The sequence below is a fragment of the Pelobates fuscus genome, chromosome 11, assembly GCF_036172605.1.
Source record: "Pelobates fuscus isolate aPelFus1 chromosome 11, aPelFus1.pri, whole genome shotgun sequence".
Lineage (NCBI taxonomy): Eukaryota > Metazoa > Chordata > Amphibia > Anura > Pelobatidae > Pelobates > Pelobates fuscus.
The window spans coordinates 30,685,228-30,703,797 of record NC_086327.1 but is presented as its reverse complement, the minus strand read 5'-3'; the positions used below and the strand labels follow the sequence as shown (position 1 = coordinate 30,703,797).

Sequence of the window (18,570 nt, the reverse complement as noted above, 5' to 3'; positions counted from 1 at the left end):
AAATGGTAATTTTTAGTCAAATATAACGGAACTGGAAAAAAATCTTCAATCTGCTATTATTTCCTTTTTGATTAATTTAGCCGGCAATTTCCATTTCCCCAGGGAATTCTCAACAATTCACGGTTTAGCGAATAACCGTGTCTGTGTCATGTCTACAATCAAACCACATCTGTAATAACCTCTACTATTCAATTTAGTAATCGCTACTGATTTACCGCTCCGCTGTCAATCACTTTTTATTGTAAAAATGTTAGCATAACATTTATTTGAAACATGGGATGCACATCTACCATATAAATGTAGGATAAACAGCAATGGTGCACAGATTAATGTTATGTGTATACAAAGGTAATGTAAACAAAGTTATTCAAAGAGTGGGAATTGTGGGGAATTCAAAATGGCCTTAAATTTGAAAATCACTTTGCATTCTAACTGGAAGCCTAGATTCCTAACTTTTTAGGATGTTCAAGTCTGTTTTTTTGTTTTTGTTTTTTAAATTTAAGTATGAGTCCAGAGCAATTATCACTTTAGTGTATAATTCTAAATATGCACACATTTTGTATTTTTCATATATTGGTTTATTCGTTACCTAACTGTTTTGTAAATTAACAGTGTCAGACTATACAATCGCCTTTCCATTCAGGGTTTGAAGTAGTAATTTTAAATTTAAACAAAATACAATTTTTGTCACATGCAGTAAGTTTGGCAAAATAGATAAATACACATATTTTAATACTCAGCTGATACATAATTGTATTGATAAAAATGCCATGGCAAAGAAATTTTAGCATAATGTCTACATCCAATAAATACAGTTAAATCAACAATTTGTAAAACACAGGGTTTTGAAAAGTGTTATAACAACCTGCATTTATATCTGTTATGCTCTAGGTGACATGAGAGCCGCCTACTCCCTCCTGATTGTTTTAAAGCACAATATGATTTTACTTTTTTTGAGGATTAATTTACTCTGTGGGGGTAGGGAGGTATCATTTTCAATCCATTTTCGGAGATTAAAAAAAGCAGAATGGAGCCTTGGCAGAAGACATATTTATTTGCAAGATAAAACCATTCCTGCAGTATAAAGGACGGTAAGTGGATATTTATCGACTAAATTTAATCATGCAAAATTAAGGCAAAAATATGTTAAGAAGTTAATTATCAATTAGTCATTTTCTAAAGAACTTCAATATATTATTTCTGGTAAAATCACTTTTCATTAAATAAACATTATAAATACATTGATAGCTTACAGCTTAATATGAGAAACAGACTTGTTACACTACCACAAATGAACACTGCAGGCTGTGAGAGGACAGTAGACAGATAACACAGAAGTATAACGTAAAACTCTCCAAGGAAGCAAATCAGAGTGAGAAATTCTCGAAAAATGTGTGAACAGTTACATTCATCTCTTCATCAAACTAAGCGAAGAATAAAATACACAATAAAGCTACATCATCTAACCAACCATACTTTCTGAGTTCCAGAATAAAGAGTCCTTCTCGCTTTCTTAAAGAATTACCAGGGGAGATTAGCAGTAACATATCGGGGTGAAATGTATGTTAATCAACACAAGCTAAAAAAAAGCAAATACAGCAAGTCAAAAGCAAAACAAAACAAGATTTTCAAGGTGTTTTTATAGAAACACAAAGAAACACTCCAGGCACGTAAATTAACAATTCACCTTTAAAAACAAAACAAAAAAAACGAGTATATGAAATAACTAATAGTATTATTCACTAAAGTGAGAATTAAAAGTGAATTACAAATTTAAGTTCAAAATAGCTGAACGGGAAAAAAATTCAAAATTCAGCTACTTTGGCTTTAAATCCAAAATTCGCTTTGAATTCCTTTTGAATCCTCACTTTATTGAATAACCCTGTAAGATCTTCAATAATTTTGAGCTGATTTGCAACAATAGTAAGTATGCAATAAAGGATATATATACCTCGGAGGAGAAAAATCCCTTTGAAGGTGTTCTTGATGGTCCAAGGGAAGTCAGCGGACTGGGACTTGAGCTCTCATTCACACTAATGGTTTGCTGTGCTGCAGCCAGAATCTCGTCCAACTTATCTGCAAGTAAAGAAAATGAGCAAAAGTCGCCTTCCATGGACAAGGTAGACATCATATTGTGTGGCACAAGGAGGGGTGGTATCCATAAATTAGACATATAATGACAGATTATTGTCAGGCTTCTTCAACAGTGATTTGTCCTCTCAGTCGTGAACAACTCAATTTTAACCCGACAGTCTGCAATGATCTCACACCTCCATATTGGACAATCCAATTTACTTTTTAGCCACCTATAGAGCTATCTCTAAAACCATTTCAAGACCAGAAGAAAGAGAAGAAGAGCTCAACAGGATAACAAAATCCCAATTTTCTCAGTTGGAAAACCAGCTACACATTGCAAGTACTTGAGACAGAAAAGTTCCAACAATTCCCCACCCACATAAATAACAAAGATATTTTTACCTGCTTAAATAAGCTATGTAAGCATATCACAGTTTTATTCAAAGATACTAGGTATCCACATGGCCCAATCTAGACTGATAGCTAAATGGCATAAGCAGCATTGCTTCCAGAATCTTGCTTTTGTCGATTGCAATGTGGATTTCCACATAGAAGAGACTACAGGTAAGTTTTACCCTTTTCCTTAATATATAACAACCTATCTACATTAGATGGAGTACCATTTTGTCCATAATTGTTAGTACTAGGGTATATTTCATTCCTACATATTCATTTGTGGAGGTATGTTGGGGTGGAAAAGATGAAATGTGCTTATTTGTGGTTTTTGGGAGCTTGGGAATGGAACCAGACACTCGTAATGTAGCCAAATTACTAATTATTTATTTTTTTGGCTCTTACTTAGCGCCATCTGGTACACTGTCCGCTTCTTCTCTGTATTCTGAGGTGGCTCATATTCTACAATAAAGGACATTAAAATGGTAAGAAGGTAGACAATTACGCAGAAACAATGTAACATTTAAGAATTGGCAAGACTACAAAATACTATGTTGTACTACAATCAATCCAAAATGTTTCAAGAGTAGCACCTCCTGCAATGTGATATCTTAACCCCAATTCTCACTAAAAGTCACTATCATAACAAAACATACCACAGATGATGCAGTTTCAAGCAGGTCCCATGCTTCAGGAGACAAAGATTATCTGCACCCACTGTAATCTTTTACTCTATTGGCAGAAGCTCTTTTCCTACCCCTGATCTGCTGTACTGTTTCAAATAAAGGAAGAGAGCAAAGCCACGCAGCACAGCTCAATTCAACTCAGCTCAGCTCATAGCGTATGATGTCCGATATAGACTTTTAATGTCCTTGTATGTGTTTCATAAGGGCAGAGTACAAATACTTGTCATCGGAAGTTATAAACAGATGAGATATTTTACATCAAACGTGACATTTCACAGGAATAAAAAAAAAGTCTCACTTTCAAAATAAAACAATAAATGTAGTCCAGGCACTCAGGATCATTTATGCAGCAGTTTTATTGGAAAATAACAGGAAAAACACACAACATTTCAATCTCAACTGAGACCTTTTTCAAGCTTGTAAAAGATCTCGGTTGAGATTGAATCGTTGGATGCACCAACACCAGAAAAGAGTGTGGATTCCTCCTTTTGTTTGTTAATTTTTAAAATAGGCCATAAATATGATATTTTATCAGCATCAACCCTCCTCGTCCTATGGTTACCTACGTGTAACACAGTTAACTTTTCCCCTTATCCGTCCTTATTATGATTGATAACATACTTCTCATCCTAGGTTTGACATCCAAGCTAGTCTAGTGTCAGCTCACATGCATAATATTAGCGACATTATGCAAAAAATCTTCAATCCCTCTGTTCATGTAACATTATTTAAATCATGCATAGAAATTCCACCCATAAGTTTAATGCAAATGATGCCACATGCATGAGTGAAGAACAGGCACATGTGCCGCAGTTATGCATGATTTGTAAACCTTATCACGTGAATATGTTCCAGAGGGCAGGTAAGAATCATTTGCTCATACAGTCAGGTCCATAAATATTGGGTCATTGACACAATTCTAATCTTTTTGGCTCTATACACCAACACAATGGGTTTGAAATTAAACAAACAAGATGTGCTTTAATTGCAGACTTTCAGCTCTAATTTGAGGGTATTTACATTCAAATCAGGTGAACGGTGTAGGAATTACAACAGTTTGTATATGTGCCTCCCACTTTTCAAGGGACTAAAAGTAATGGGACAATTGGCTGCTCAGCTGTTCCATGGCCAGGTGTGTGTTATTCCCTCATTATCCCATTTACAAGGAGCAGATAAAAGGTCCAGAGTTCATTTCAAGTTTGCTATTTTCATTTGGAATCTGTTGCTGTCAACTCTCAATATGAGATCCAAAGAGCTGTCACTATCAGTGAAGCAAGCCATCATTAGGCTGAAAAAACAAAACAAACCCATCAGAGAGATAGCAAAAACATTAGGTGGGGCTAAATCAACTGTTTGGAACATCCTTAAAAAGAAAGAACGCACCTGTGAGCTCAGCAACACCAAAAGACCACGGAAAACAACTGTGGTGGATAACCAAATAATTCTTTCCCTGGTAAAGAAAACACCCTTCACAACAGTTGGCCAGATCAAGAACACTCTCCAGGAGGTAGGTGTATGTGTGTCAAAGTCAACAATCAAGAGAAGACTTCACCAGAGTGAATACAGAGGGTTCACCACAAGATGTAAACCATTGGTGAGCCTCAAAAACAGGAACAGATTAGAGTTTGCCAAACAACATCTAAAAACGCCTTCACAGTTTTGGAACAACATCCTATGAACAGATGAGATCAAGATCAACTTGTACCAGAGTGATGGGAAGAGAACAGTATGGAGAAGGAAAGGAACTGCTCATGATCCAAAGCATACCACCTCATCAGTGAAGCATGGTGGTGGTAGTGTCATGGTGTGGGCATGTATGGCTGCCAATGGAACTGGTTCTCTTGTATTTATTGATGATGTGACTGCTGACAAAAGCAGCAGGATGAATTCTGAATTGTTTCGGGCAATATTATCTGCTCATATTCAGCCAAATGCTTCAGAACTCATTGGACGGCGCTTCACAGTGCAGATGGACAATGACCCGAAGCATACTGCAAAAGCAACCAAAGAGTTTTTTAAGGGAAAGAAGTGGAATGTTATGCAATGGCCAAGTCAATCACCTGACCTGAATCCGATAGAGCATGCATTTCACTTGATGAAGACAAAACTGAAGGGAAAATGCTCAAGAACAAGCAGGAACTGAAGACAGTTGCAGTAGAGGCCTGGCAGAGCATCACCAGGGATGAAACCCAGCATCTGGTGATGTCTATACGTTCCAGACTTCAGGCTGTAATTGACTGCAAAGGATTTGCAACCATGTATTAAAAAGTGAAAGATTGATTTATGACTGTTAATCTGTCCCATTACTTTTGGTCCCTTAAAGAGTGGGAGGCACATATACAAACTGTTGTAATTCCGACAAGGTTCACCTGATTTGGATGTAAATACCCTCAAATTAAAGCTGGAAGTCTGCAGTTAAAGCACATCTTGTTTGTTTCATTTCAAACCCATAGTGTTGGTGTATAGAGCCAAAAAGATTAGAATTGTTTCGATGTCCCAATATTTATGGACCTGACTTTATTTCTTAATAGCTACTCTTGTCCCAGTGAAAACTTTATGGTTTTCTCTGGGGTTTTCTAACCACTTTTTGTAGATTCCACCACCTGGTCATATTGGATCTCTTTCTTGACACTAAATATATAGGGCAAACATTCTAAGCGATCCATTTTCTGGTTTTAAAACCTGACTTTAGAGTTCCGCAGAACCCAATCTAATTACCTAGTTCTAGAGTAAGTAACCAATGTATAGTATGACCTATTTACATTGTACCACGTGGTAACTTGCAAAAATAATAAAACTTTTTAGCATAAAAGCAGGGCTGGCTCTGTTTATGTGCTATGTAAATCTGTATATAGTTAGATTGATAGACAATATCAGCCAAATATACAACTTGAAAGATTCCAAATATGTAGGACTTGAATACTGGCAGTGTTGATTACATGACACGGAATTTCTGAGAACACAGTTTAAACATAGACGCAAATTGTAATTTTAACTCTTTAAATGAAAATGGCATCAAAAAAATACCACACAGGTTGTAAATAGCCCTTTATCTCTATGAATTGCTAAAATTTGTTCAGAAGGAGTTTAATTTATGGAAACATTAAAATGAATGAGTACAGGATCCCCCAACCTCAAATACAACTAAAATGGGTTTTGTGATAACTAACTTCTTCCCAACACTGGGTGCAGGGGGTTGAGGAAAATCATAAGTAAGAAATGGTCCCTAAACCTTCCCTTCTACCCTCTGTGCCATGGGGTGGGAGTAATATTTAATGGTGGCTCAGGGGCTCTCTTTTTGACTTGGGGATATGTGTTAGAATTATTATTTGGTGGATGGGTGGACTATTTTCATGAGCAATAGAATAGGACTCAAGTAATATTGAGTAATATTGCTAATATATTTTATTTAGATTATCGGAGACACTACTAATTCCTTATAGCAGTAGTTGTCAATGCTTCATTGACTCCCCACTTAATTACCCATAAACCTTATGTAAAGCTCTCCAGGACGAAGAAACAGTCAAGCAGACACAGTTAATGATAACATAACCACACATATTAAAGACGCTTACCATTTTTCTTTTTCCAGGGAGAAACTAAAGAGAACAGCAAACAAGTAGTTAATTTGTGTGAATGCCAAATCTAACAACATTCATACCGTTCATATCACAAAAGGCTAAAATATTCCTTAACCCCTTAAGGACCAAACTTCTGGAATAAAAAGGAATCATTACATGTCACACACGTCATGTGTCCTTAAGGGGTTAAAGGACTACGCTGATTAACATTCCAAGCGTAGATTTATAATACGTACAAAAAGAGGCACAAAAGGTACAAAAAGGAGCCTACTTTGCTCCTGCTTTAATCACAATCTGCTTGCGTCTGCTCGCGCTGAATAACAATTTATTTTATAGATAATACGGCGAGATTATAGGATTGATGGGGAATGATTCAGATAAGACATGTAGTAAAACTGGCATGTAGTCATTCAAATAATATATTGAGACACCTTAAATAAATCTGTTGAGACACTTTAAATAAAACTTTTGAGAGATCCTGAATAAATCTGTTGAGAGATCCTGAGTAATATGTTAAGACACCCTAGATAAATCTTTTGAGAGATCTTAAATACATCTTTTGAGAGATCCTAAATAGATCGGTTGGGACACCCTAAATAGATCGGTTGGGACACCCTAAATTAATCTGTTGAGAGATCCTGAGTAAATATGTTCAGACACCCTAGATAAATCTTTTGAGAGATCCTAGATAAATCTTTTGAGAGATCCTGAATAAATCTGTTGAAACAACCTAGATACATCTGTTGAGAGATCCTGAATAAATCTGTTACGAGATCCTAGATAAATCTGTTGAGGGATCCTAGATAAATCTGTTGAGGGATCCTGAATAAATCTGTGAAGAGATCCTAGATAAATCTGTTGAGGGATCCTAGATAAATCTGTTGAGGGATCCTGAATAAATCTGTGAAGAGATCCTAGATAAATCTGTTGAGGGATCCTAGATAAATCTGTTGAGGGATCCTGAATAAATCTGTGAAGAGATCCTAGATAAATCTGTTGAGGGATCCTAGATAAATCTGTTGAGGGATCCTGAATAAATCTGTGAAGAGATCCTAGATAAATCTGTTGAAAGATCCTGAATAAATTTGTTGAGAGATCCTGAATAAATTTGTTGAGTAATCCCGAATAAATAAAGGATCTTTAGGCAAACATTGAGCATACATTATGGATATCCTAATCCTGGGAGCACGCTAGCTTTGGCTGGATTGCAAATCTCACTAGTGTTTAAAGTCAAGGTGAGATATAATCAGAATTAAAATGAAGGAACTGCTAAAGCAGCCTAACATTTGGAATTATATACTAGATTTGTCACTACCACTGCAGGCAATACAATTGATGAGCTTAACAAAACTTACACATTCCATGATGCAGATCCTCTTTGTAATCTCCATATCAGCAGAATAAGATCGTTGTATGTAAAGTGCTATCTTACCAGCAGAAACGTGAGGTGATAATGTTGGTGGTTTACAGACGGTAATGTACTACTGTTGGATTGACCTAACCACATACGACAGCAATTTTTTGATAGAATTGATATCTAATGAGTGGATTATGACCTTTATTACTACTTATTTAATAACAGCTTAGTGCGCTTATATTTTAATTTTACTTTGGAAATTGGAATGTTACGTGCATTACTGTAACCGACTTCAAGACCTTGCCATGGAATCTTCCACTTTTTTTACTATGTGTGGACTGCAAATTCTGCAAATGATATATCCTCCCTCCCCCTCCCCATAATGTTTGCCGTCTCTATAAACCACTTATAATTTAGATGTTACATTAATCAAAAATAAAATACATTTCCAGGTTTTAATATAAATAAAAGTGGACATATTTTGAATGTATTTAAAACATTAAAGTTAAAAATTACACCATTCATTAGAGTGATGCTGCTTTCCTACGTGCACAGGGTTACTAATGCCTCGTTTCCACTGAGCGGATCGGTTCGGTTCAATACGGTACGGTTGGCTATTTTGGGTGTTTCCATTATGAAAGTGGTCCATATAAGCGAACCATACCGATCCATTCAGGGTCCTGCTTCTGATGTAGGGCCATAGAGAATGGAACGGTTCGGTTAGGGCGGAGCTACTATACAATCCATTGATTGGTTGACAGGAAGAGCATTTTTTCTAAACCCCGCATGGCCCTGAAGGTCTGACTTGCAGTGGAAACGCTCACCAGAATGGGCTGGTCCATTCTAAACCTTCCAAACTGTAGTGACCCAAACCGATCCGCTCAGTGGAAACGAGGCATTAATTACACTTAAACCATGATTGTTAAAAAATAAAGCACTACGTTTCATGGGTTAAGCTAGGCATAATTTTAGGTTTGCAAATTTAGGATTTGGGTAGCAAAATGGGGACTTAGGGTTAGGGGTATAGAGTAAGCATAGAGTTACTTACAACCCATAGCATTTATTAATGAATTTATTAATGCTGGGTTCCATGGTATTTCCTCAAAGAGGCAAAATAATACATCACTATAATGAATAGCTCCGTAGGTGGTCCAAGAGTTAAAGTTTAAACATCCACCCATTTTGTTTTCTCAAACATGTCTACATACCAATCCAATTGCCCTTTCCACTAGATCAAGGGTTTCCAACCCAGCCCTCGAGTACCCCCTACCAGTCCAGTATTTAGGGATTACCACTGCACTAAATGATGCATTAATACTAATCATTCATTTATAATTCTTTTGCCTGGGCATACCTTTTTCCACTTAATAATTTAAAAAAAAAAAGATGTAGATGTTGGCACAGCAATGGAAAATATTGAATAGAAATACAAATAAGAATTGGAAAGAGAAAAGGAAAAATAGACGAAGATGTTTAGAGGAAGATGATGATTTAAAAAGTAAAAACACGGAAGGGAAGAAGAAAAGAAAAGGCATTTAAGCAATGTATAGCATTAACACTTTGGCAGTGTAAAATATAACTCGAATCACATGCACAATATGTGTGTTAAGATATTGCAAGTTATAATGACAAAGCTATCTGTCCATATATGCTTATAAGACTTAAACAATTCTCTTATATGTACACATTGCAGTAATACACACCAATTCTGCTCAACTTTTTTGATCATTTATTTTAAATAAGAGCTCTAAGCAGCATTACAACTACAGCTCATGCAAAAGATATGGTACCCATAGTTTATAAGTGCCACCACAATGGGGGATGTTGCCCACAGACTTTTGGCATCTTAAAAAAAATATGTTGAGATGTATACTCTGAGCACCAATACTATTTTAATGCTTTCGGTTTTGGACTCAGTAATATACTGTATTTTTGCAAGCTCAACTCTATATATTTTTTTTCAGGAAATACACTATGTGCGTGCCTCTTTAGCCACACCCCCTCACTCCAGAAAAAGACTTCCTTATCAAATGTATGCACACAGATCAACCACTGACTGTACTGAATGATCTGAACAACAAAACAACCTGCATTTGATGGAGGGGGACACCAAGGGATAAAAAATAGTAAGGATATCACTACCTGTTTGCAGTTTATCTGACTGTCTGCAGCCAGGTTGTGCATTAAAAGCTGTTCAGTCTAAGACTTGTGCATACTTTTGATAAGGAAGTCATTTTGGCACAAGGGGAGAGGCTAAGGAGGCAGAGCCATGATGAAGCATTCTACAAACTATTTATTCATTTTAGGCGAAAACTATAAACTTCTTTGTTGATTGTACATTTACGTTGTATGGAAGTTTGATATAAATAAAGAATAGTTAAAAAAAATCTTATACTTTAACCAAATGACCTTGAGCTCTTTGTGCTGTAAAACACGTGGTGAAGTTATGTAAGCAACATATTATATATTTTTTTTATATTCATCATTAATCCAGGGTTACATTAAAACAATTCTATTAAACTATATGAATAGGAATTGGAAGAACAACAATACAAATTATACAAAATATAATATATAATCACTATAATAATAATTATCACTAAATCTTTCCCTCTACTCAAGAGGTTGCAGAGGGATGCTTTAAATAATCTGGCTTTGGATTTCAGAATGAATGTGAGTATAAAATGTCAATGCAACATTGCAATTCGGTGATATGAAATGTACAGGAGTCTGAAAGCTCTTGCAAGGCATAGTATATTGTATAGAAGCATGGTGGCGCTTCCTATTTTGCATGATTTTACTTTTATTAATAAGGACAATAAAACCCTGTAACAGTTCATTCCAGATTTTCACCGGGGGCGGCACTAGAACATAGTATGCTGTAGCTTAATCAGCTATGTCCTGGAGAGCAGGCATGACACATGCAGATCCAACTCATCATTGTCATTCGCAACCAAAGAAACTACAGATGCTGCTTTATTTTTTCAAACCTCTTGTAAAACCATCTGTGTGTCTTAGTTATTGTACTGTTTAGCGTACTCTTCAAGTGCTAGAGCTGAGAGACCCATTTTGCACCAAATTATAAAAGTTTGCTTTGGATACAGAAAATTATCCGAATACATTTTTTAAAGACCATCCATTATGAGGATGTTGACTTTTTGAAATATAATTTCTCTGTTTGTCGTCTTCATACTGAAGATGTACAAACCACGCACGAACCAAATTAAAAAATATATGCCCATTTTCTGTATTTATAGTTACGGCTACATTTTTGTAACAGACGAGAATTAAAATTGTTGGACACATCTGCAATTTTAAAGTTTTTAGTTTCTGAATATACATGTTTTCTTTAAAAAAAAAAAAAACACACACACAGAAATCTCAAAAAAATCAATTGACTAGTTTTCGTAAGAAATGTTATAATTGCATGACACATGCAAACGTGAATAAGTGAAACGTTTTACATTTTTCATCCTAGAATCTAATGTCCATCATCTGTGCATTTGGTGTACGTTATGACGTACACTATGCTTTTTGAGACACTGGTGAAGGACCCTCAAATTCTATATTCTTACTGTTTGTTGGATGGTTGAATTAATCAAAACTAAAAATGGCAAAATGTTATCATAAACAGTGGATCTTGCACCTGCTCTCAAATTAAAATAAAACATATTCATCTATCCATGCAGTTCTAGTTATGTTGACCTGACATTCATCATCTAGGCACTCTTTAGTGAATAACTTTTGTAAAACATTTTTTAGAACAACAACAACCATAAAGCAGAATTTTATATACATGAGTCTTTTTTTATTTCGATAACTATGTAACAATAAATAAGTAAAAAAAAAATTTCAGTGACTTACCCATCTCCTCCAGTTCTGATGTCATGGATTTAGATCGAAGTGAAATCGCAGGGGGAGTAACACGCTTAGTTTGTTGTGGCACTAAAATGTTTAAAAATATATATATAAATGTGTGCCAATGTACATGCATTTTTGATAATACAACACAAATTAATTTACTCCCTGCTTTACATTTATTATTACAGTGCAGTAGTAGTACTGTTTGCACAAACACATACATTAAAAAAATGTGAACTCTACATTATGCAGAGAGACAACATTTCACTATAAGAATTCCATTGTTTGTGCTTGACAATATTTTAACGTGATGCAAAAAAAATAAAGTTTTACCTACAGAAGCGGTAAATAAATACAGAGTTAACTAATATATAAGTGAAAATAAAATAACAAGAAGTTGTATAAGTGAAACCTATATTGGCGAACTATAAAGGGATATTTCATCAGGTAAGTTTGTTGGATGAAGCATATTTATACATACCGTAGTTTACAGGAAAAATAAAAAATATACCAACAAATACTAAGTTTATATTTTTTTTCAGAATTTACAGGGAATATCATGAGCTATCAGTATCCCGACTGGAACAGAACTGTTGAATTCTCTTGGAACCACTGTGCTAGAGTTGGGAATGTGAAAGGTAAAATGACCCTTGTGTGATCGCATTTACCTTTCTTCCGCATGGCATCTTCCATTTCAGGGTTCCTAGTAACCATGACGACTTTAACCATTAGGTTGTTTCCTCCCTGCCGAATCATGTTAACGACTTGACGATGTCCGACTTTAACAACATTCTGCCCATTCACCTGAGGACAGAGAACATGGGATATCATGGTCTACAAGAACTCACTGCAGCAGTGTTATCAGACCTGCAGCTCTCCTGCTCTTCTAACCCAAGCATTGAGGAATCTAAAGTCCAACAACAGCTGGAAAAGTTACAGTTAGCTACATTCTCTAGGAGGTATTGGCAACCTTCGGCACTCCTGATGTTGTCGACTACATCTCCCTGGATGCTTTGCCAGCTTTATGGATGTAGGAGCATCATGGGAGCTGTAGTCCAGAACACCTGGAGTGCCGAAGATTGCCTAACCCTACTCTAGTGAGTCATTACTTGATTGTTAAACTGATACTTAAACTGATAACATTTTATTGTAGACATCAGACAAATAAGCCATATATCCAATATTAAATGATATTTATGGATGGAATTGGGGCATAATTGGGCAGAAGCAGATGAATAATTGTAGGGGCTTATGCTGTAAATTAAACAATCAAGGTGTGTTAGGATGAGCTGCCTGCCTGAAGTACAAGCTTCTAACCCAAAGTTTGCCAAGGAGACTGAATATATTCTAATGCAACAAAGAATATGCCAAGTGTTTACCAAGGCATTTCCTATGCCTTTTTTCATAGTTGACTTTGGTCAAGCCACAAAGTTTGCTTTTGCGTAACAAAGTAATTTCAAAGCATGAGGCACATAAATCATCCTGTAACTGAAAACACTGCATATTGTATACGTTTTCTTAAATAAATCATTATGATTACCTCAATTAAAAAGTCTCCCATCCTAAGCCCGGCTCTCCACGCCACTCCACCTTCATCCACACTTTCCAAATACTGTAGGGCTGGAAACGCCGGTGTTGGGGTAAACTCTTCAATAGGGGTTTGTGCTGTAGGAGAGGATTGCAAAGAGTTATATTTTTCATTTCATAATCATTATGAAAAAATTCCAATACGACTGACGAGGTTAAAAAAAAAAAATTGGCGACCCAAAAAAACCACAATGTGCTTATCAATAAAAAGTGCCCGTTCTGAAAAGTGGCACAAACAAGGAAAATGGGAGAGGTCACCAATGCAATGTGCCTATAGGTTACATTGGTTTCTGTGATGATTGTCCCACTTTTTAGTACTTTAGACAACTTTTCAGAACACAATACTTTTATAAATACAAGTGTTACATGAGTGTTGTGGGAAGTGTTGTATCTAAATCTCAGGGTTTCATGTGAGAATACGATTAAAAATATAAATAAAATTGCTAAAAAAAAAAAATGAATAGTTTTTATTGTATCCTGAATTGTTACTATTATTATCTCTTTTGAACTTCAATGTTCTTGGTTGAGATGTACTGGGCTATAAATATTACTCTTGCTGTCCTTTGCATGTTAGGCTAACTGACTCACAAATGTCACATAGGTAACTCAGCTCAATGCAGAGATGCAGCCAGATACTAGGAATTGTGGGATGGTGTTGCATCATATGGACCTAGTATGCTGCCCATAATGTGTGTCATCTGTTTGTAGTTGTTATTTTGGTGGAGAAAGAGGAGGAGGACGAAGGATGGAGGGTGATCAAGGTATCACAATACTGCAATACAGAGAGGCATTTTTCTACACATGAAGGATAATCACCATGTGGACAAACACAATCTGCTCAACACTGGCTCTAAACATTACTAGTTCCAAAAAATATTTAATGTTTTCGAATAAGATTTTCAAATAATGAGAAAACGTTTAATAAACTTTCAAAGTAATAAAGTATCAAAGGATCTATTATATATAAAACATAAAGAAAACATAATTAAAGAAACATATATTAATATAAATTTCAAAACATTTAACCGTTTTAAAATCTAATCCAGAAAAATTAAATCCAGGTCATTACATGAAATGTTTACCTGAAGGGACATTCCAGGCCGGAGCTGATTCATTATTTGTTATGTATTTTGTAGATACAAATATCCGAAAAAAAGAAATAGGATTATGAAAAAGAAATCATAAAGAATATGAAAGATACAAAAAGTTGAAGTGCCTGTTCTTTTCAGCAAATGCACAGTCTTTGCAATTTCTGAAGTGAGCTGTCACAAAGCAGGAAGTGACTCAGCCAATCACGATAGCCACTTAACTCTCTCTAGAGGGCTTATTAGAAAACCAGTTTTTTTATTAGCACAGCAAGAGGTTCTGGGAGCTGTAGTTCAGTTTTCAGTGTCCTATTGTAGAACGATAAAAGCCAAACTATGGGGGGCGTGGCCTGACAGCTCAACGGAATGGTCGCATGAGCTGTTAGCTCCGTGAGACATCAACCCTGCACAGCGATTTTAATAGCAGTGAGCTCCCCAGACTCCCGCAAAAAAAAAGTACAGCAATACCTGTGAGTACCATGGCATCCAGGTCTGCCAAGAAAATAAAACACAAACGGATGGCACTGCAAGTTTCGGCGTTGACACCGCCACGCGCACAGGCCCAAGATGGCGCCGGCGCGCCAAACTCACCTTCCACGTATTCGGACCACAGCGACCTCACCTCAATATCGGAGCCAACGGCGACACCCGCAACCGATCTATCCATCCATAAGATGCTCAAGGCCCTGCAAGCATCTCTCCAGGCCGATATGACAAAGATGTCACGAGACATAAAAACGGAGATTCAGGCGCTCGGTGATAGAACGGCGCACCTTGAAGACAAGACGGAGGAACTCATCTCCGCCCATAATACTCTGGCGGATGCCTATGCAGAGCTGGGGGCCAAATTAGATCGCCTCACCGACAAAGTTGCGGACCATGAGGATAGGGACAGACGGAGCAACATCCGCCTCCGCGGCATCCCTGAAGAGGTCCTCCCTCAAGACTTGTCAGCCTACGCTGTCCGTCTGTTCCAGGCCTTGGTCCCTGATCTGTCGCTCCAGGACTGCCTCCTCGACCGCATACATCGCCTACCAAAGCCGAAATCCCTCCCGGCTTCGGTCCCTCGAGACACCATTGCGAAATTCCATTATTACACCAGCCGCGAGAAACACAAAGTCTCAACCAGAAGGATTCACAGGCGTACTCCTTTTCACAGATTTGTCCGCCGCAACTTTGCTGAAGCGAAAGGAGTTTGCCTGCATCACCAAATCCCTGAGAGACGCCGATGTCCTATACAGATGGGGGTTCCCAGCCCGCCTGACTCTCCGCCGCAATGGAGCTGACCGTCATATCACCTCTGTCGAGGAAGGCATGAAGCTCCTGCAAGAATGGAACATTGCCCTATCGCAAGCGCCTGGACAGGCTGCCCAGGCGAAACCGCAGAGATCACGGTCCCCGAAGAAGGTCTCCACAGATTGGAACATGGTGTCGGCAGATAAGTGAACTGAACGGTTCCCCTTTTTTCTATCATAATTGGGCGCACTGGCCCGATGTACATGCCCTCTGAGATCACGGTCTGTGTTTTTCCCCCTCACGCCCTCTGATCTCATGTCTGGCTAATTTTTCTCATCACACTAACGCTTTTGTTTTTTTGTTGTGTTTTGTTTTGTTTTTGTGATTACTGTTGGGAAAATTTTGATGCTTAGCCTTGCTGCCGTGCCGGGGCCCCTGTCGTGGGCCCAGCCACGGTGGTGACGCACTGTGTATACTGAGGTTAAATCTCTGTGTAATCCCCAAGACTCTCTAACGCAAACTCCATGGAGTATCTATGTATCTATGTATATCCCATGCTTTTTTCCCCTTGCTGTGAATTTATTATTCAGTGTTTTTTTTTAAGTAAATGCCGGAGGCTGGGCCTTGCTGCCGTGCCGGGGCCCTTGGCCTGGGCCCGGCCACGGCAGCGATGCACCGGATGTGGCGGGATCGGAGTTTTGGGCAACCTCTAGGGCTCCCTAACGTACACTGTCTGTTAAATTTGTATAGGTCTCGCGCTCTTTTCCTCTCAGCCGCACCTTACTTCCCGGTATTTCGGAAGGAGCGGGGCTGGGCCTTGCCGCCATGCCGGGGCCCTTGGGTTGGGCCCAGCCGTGGCGGCGATGCGCCAAGGATGGGGAGACTGAATTGTAGCGCGTTATAGGGGACTCCGTAACATATGTTGCCTGATGTATCTGGATATGCTTTATGCCTGCCCATACGCTCTTGAAACACGTGTCCCCGACCACTGGCGCCGCTGAGGTGGTTGCTGTATTGCACCTGCCTTGCATGCTCCACACAGGGGGAAGCTTGGGCCGTGTCGCTTGGGCCATGCCACTTTCCGACCCACGCTGCCCATGGGATCACCTTGCCTCGCACAGTCAAAAGAGAAAAGAAAAAAACACAATAAAAGGAAAAAAAAAAAAAAAGACAAAAGAAACAATACAATACAAAAAAAAAAAAAAAAAGAAAACAAAGGAAAAAGCGATTGTCTCACACTGTCTAATACACCAGGGTTGTAGGATCTGTCACTTCCCACTGCCCCACTAGGCTCACCAGAGCCTTTTCACTACCGCCTATGCCCCAGAGCACCCCAACCGGCGGTTTTTTGTATATAGTTTTTTATATTAATATGTTTCAATACCTGTTATATTTCTGTTACCCCCTTCCCTACTCCTTTTCCCACAAACAATTACCACACGCTGCTGGAAAGGCTTGGCTAACATGTAATACACTGACAATGACTGCCTCTATAATTGCGAGCAATATGTATCAATACCACAAATACAAACGTACACTGCTAGTACAGGTCACATATGCCCAGCTTGTCTGCTGGAGGATGTTGCGATTCCCATACGGCCCACCCTCATCGCAACATGCAGAGACACACCGATATACCGCACCACGCTCTATTTCAGGGACATTGGTTGTCCCCCGCTGTCGACTCTATCCCCATCAGTCATTGACACAGCAACCATTCCTTCATCTCAATGACACTTAATATACTATCCCTGAACACGAAAGGCCTAAATTCACCTCATAAGCGGAGACTAGCACTGGAAGAAGCAAAAAAGCACAAAGCTCAGGTCGCCTTCTTCCAAGAGACCCATTTTAAGTGGGGTGCACGTCCCAAATTCTGCTCTACAGCATACCCCCATGATTTCCATTCATGTTACAAAAAGAAAAAACGAGGGGTATCGATTCTGATTGGGAAAGGGGTAGCCTTCTCGCTACTTAAGAAATCAGGTGACAAACACGGCAGATATTTATTACTCCAATGCTATATAAACAACGAACCTTACACACTCATCAACATTTATGGCCCACACACTAATCAAGTGGAATTTGCGGACAAAATCTTCGCCCTAGCGAGTGCACATAGATTTGGGACTACAGTAATCGGAGGAGATACAAATTTTCTCCTGGATTGTTCTCTAGATTCCACTTCCACCGACGGCTTAACCAAGGCATCCGCGCGTAGATCACACAAAACATCATCACTGCTGTGCGAATAAATTCTCCAACACAATTTCCTAGATCCTTGGAGGGTCCTCCACCCGTTGGAGAGAGACTACACCTTCCATTCCCTAGCACATAATACATATACTAGAATTGACAGGTTCTTAATCCCAGCCACGCTCATGCAAACAGTCCAAAAGACGACAATAGGTCTGGTAACCTGGTCAGACCATGCCCCAATCACCCTAACCCTTTCAGAAAGATGTGCCACTGCGGGCAAGGGAGCATGGAGGCTGAATGACTCCCTGCTCCGTGACCCTAAAATTGTAGACCAAATCAAGGCGGATCTTACTGATTACTTTGAAACGAACCTGACCCCCGACGTAGACCTGACCACTGTCTGGCTCGCGCACAAAGCGGTAATAAGAGGCCTTCTGATAAGAGCAGGGAGCTACGCCAAAAAGCAGAGACTTAAAGATTATACCACTTTAATCGCCAAGATCACTGAC

At 38.5% G+C, this 18,570-nt stretch overlaps 1 protein-coding gene across 1 annotated transcript in view; it reads right to left on the bottom strand.

The window, feature by feature from the left end:
- Positions 1–18,570, bottom strand: part of SHANK1 (SH3 and multiple ankyrin repeat domains 1) — a 317,095-nt gene that overhangs the window by 54,119 nt on the left and 244,406 nt on the right. Inside the window, exons 15-20 of the mRNA XM_063435485.1 lie at positions 13,495–13,619; positions 12,623–12,758; positions 11,958–12,038; positions 6,731–6,754; positions 2,875–2,931; positions 1,952–2,076 (exon numbers count right to left, since the gene is read on the bottom strand). Coding sequence (XP_063291555.1) covers positions 1,952–2,076; positions 2,875–2,931; positions 6,731–6,754; positions 11,958–12,038; positions 12,623–12,758; positions 13,495–13,619 — 548 coding nt within the window. The remainder of the gene's footprint in view (positions 1–1,951; positions 2,077–2,874; positions 2,932–6,730; positions 6,755–11,957; positions 12,039–12,622; positions 12,759–13,494; positions 13,620–18,570) is intronic.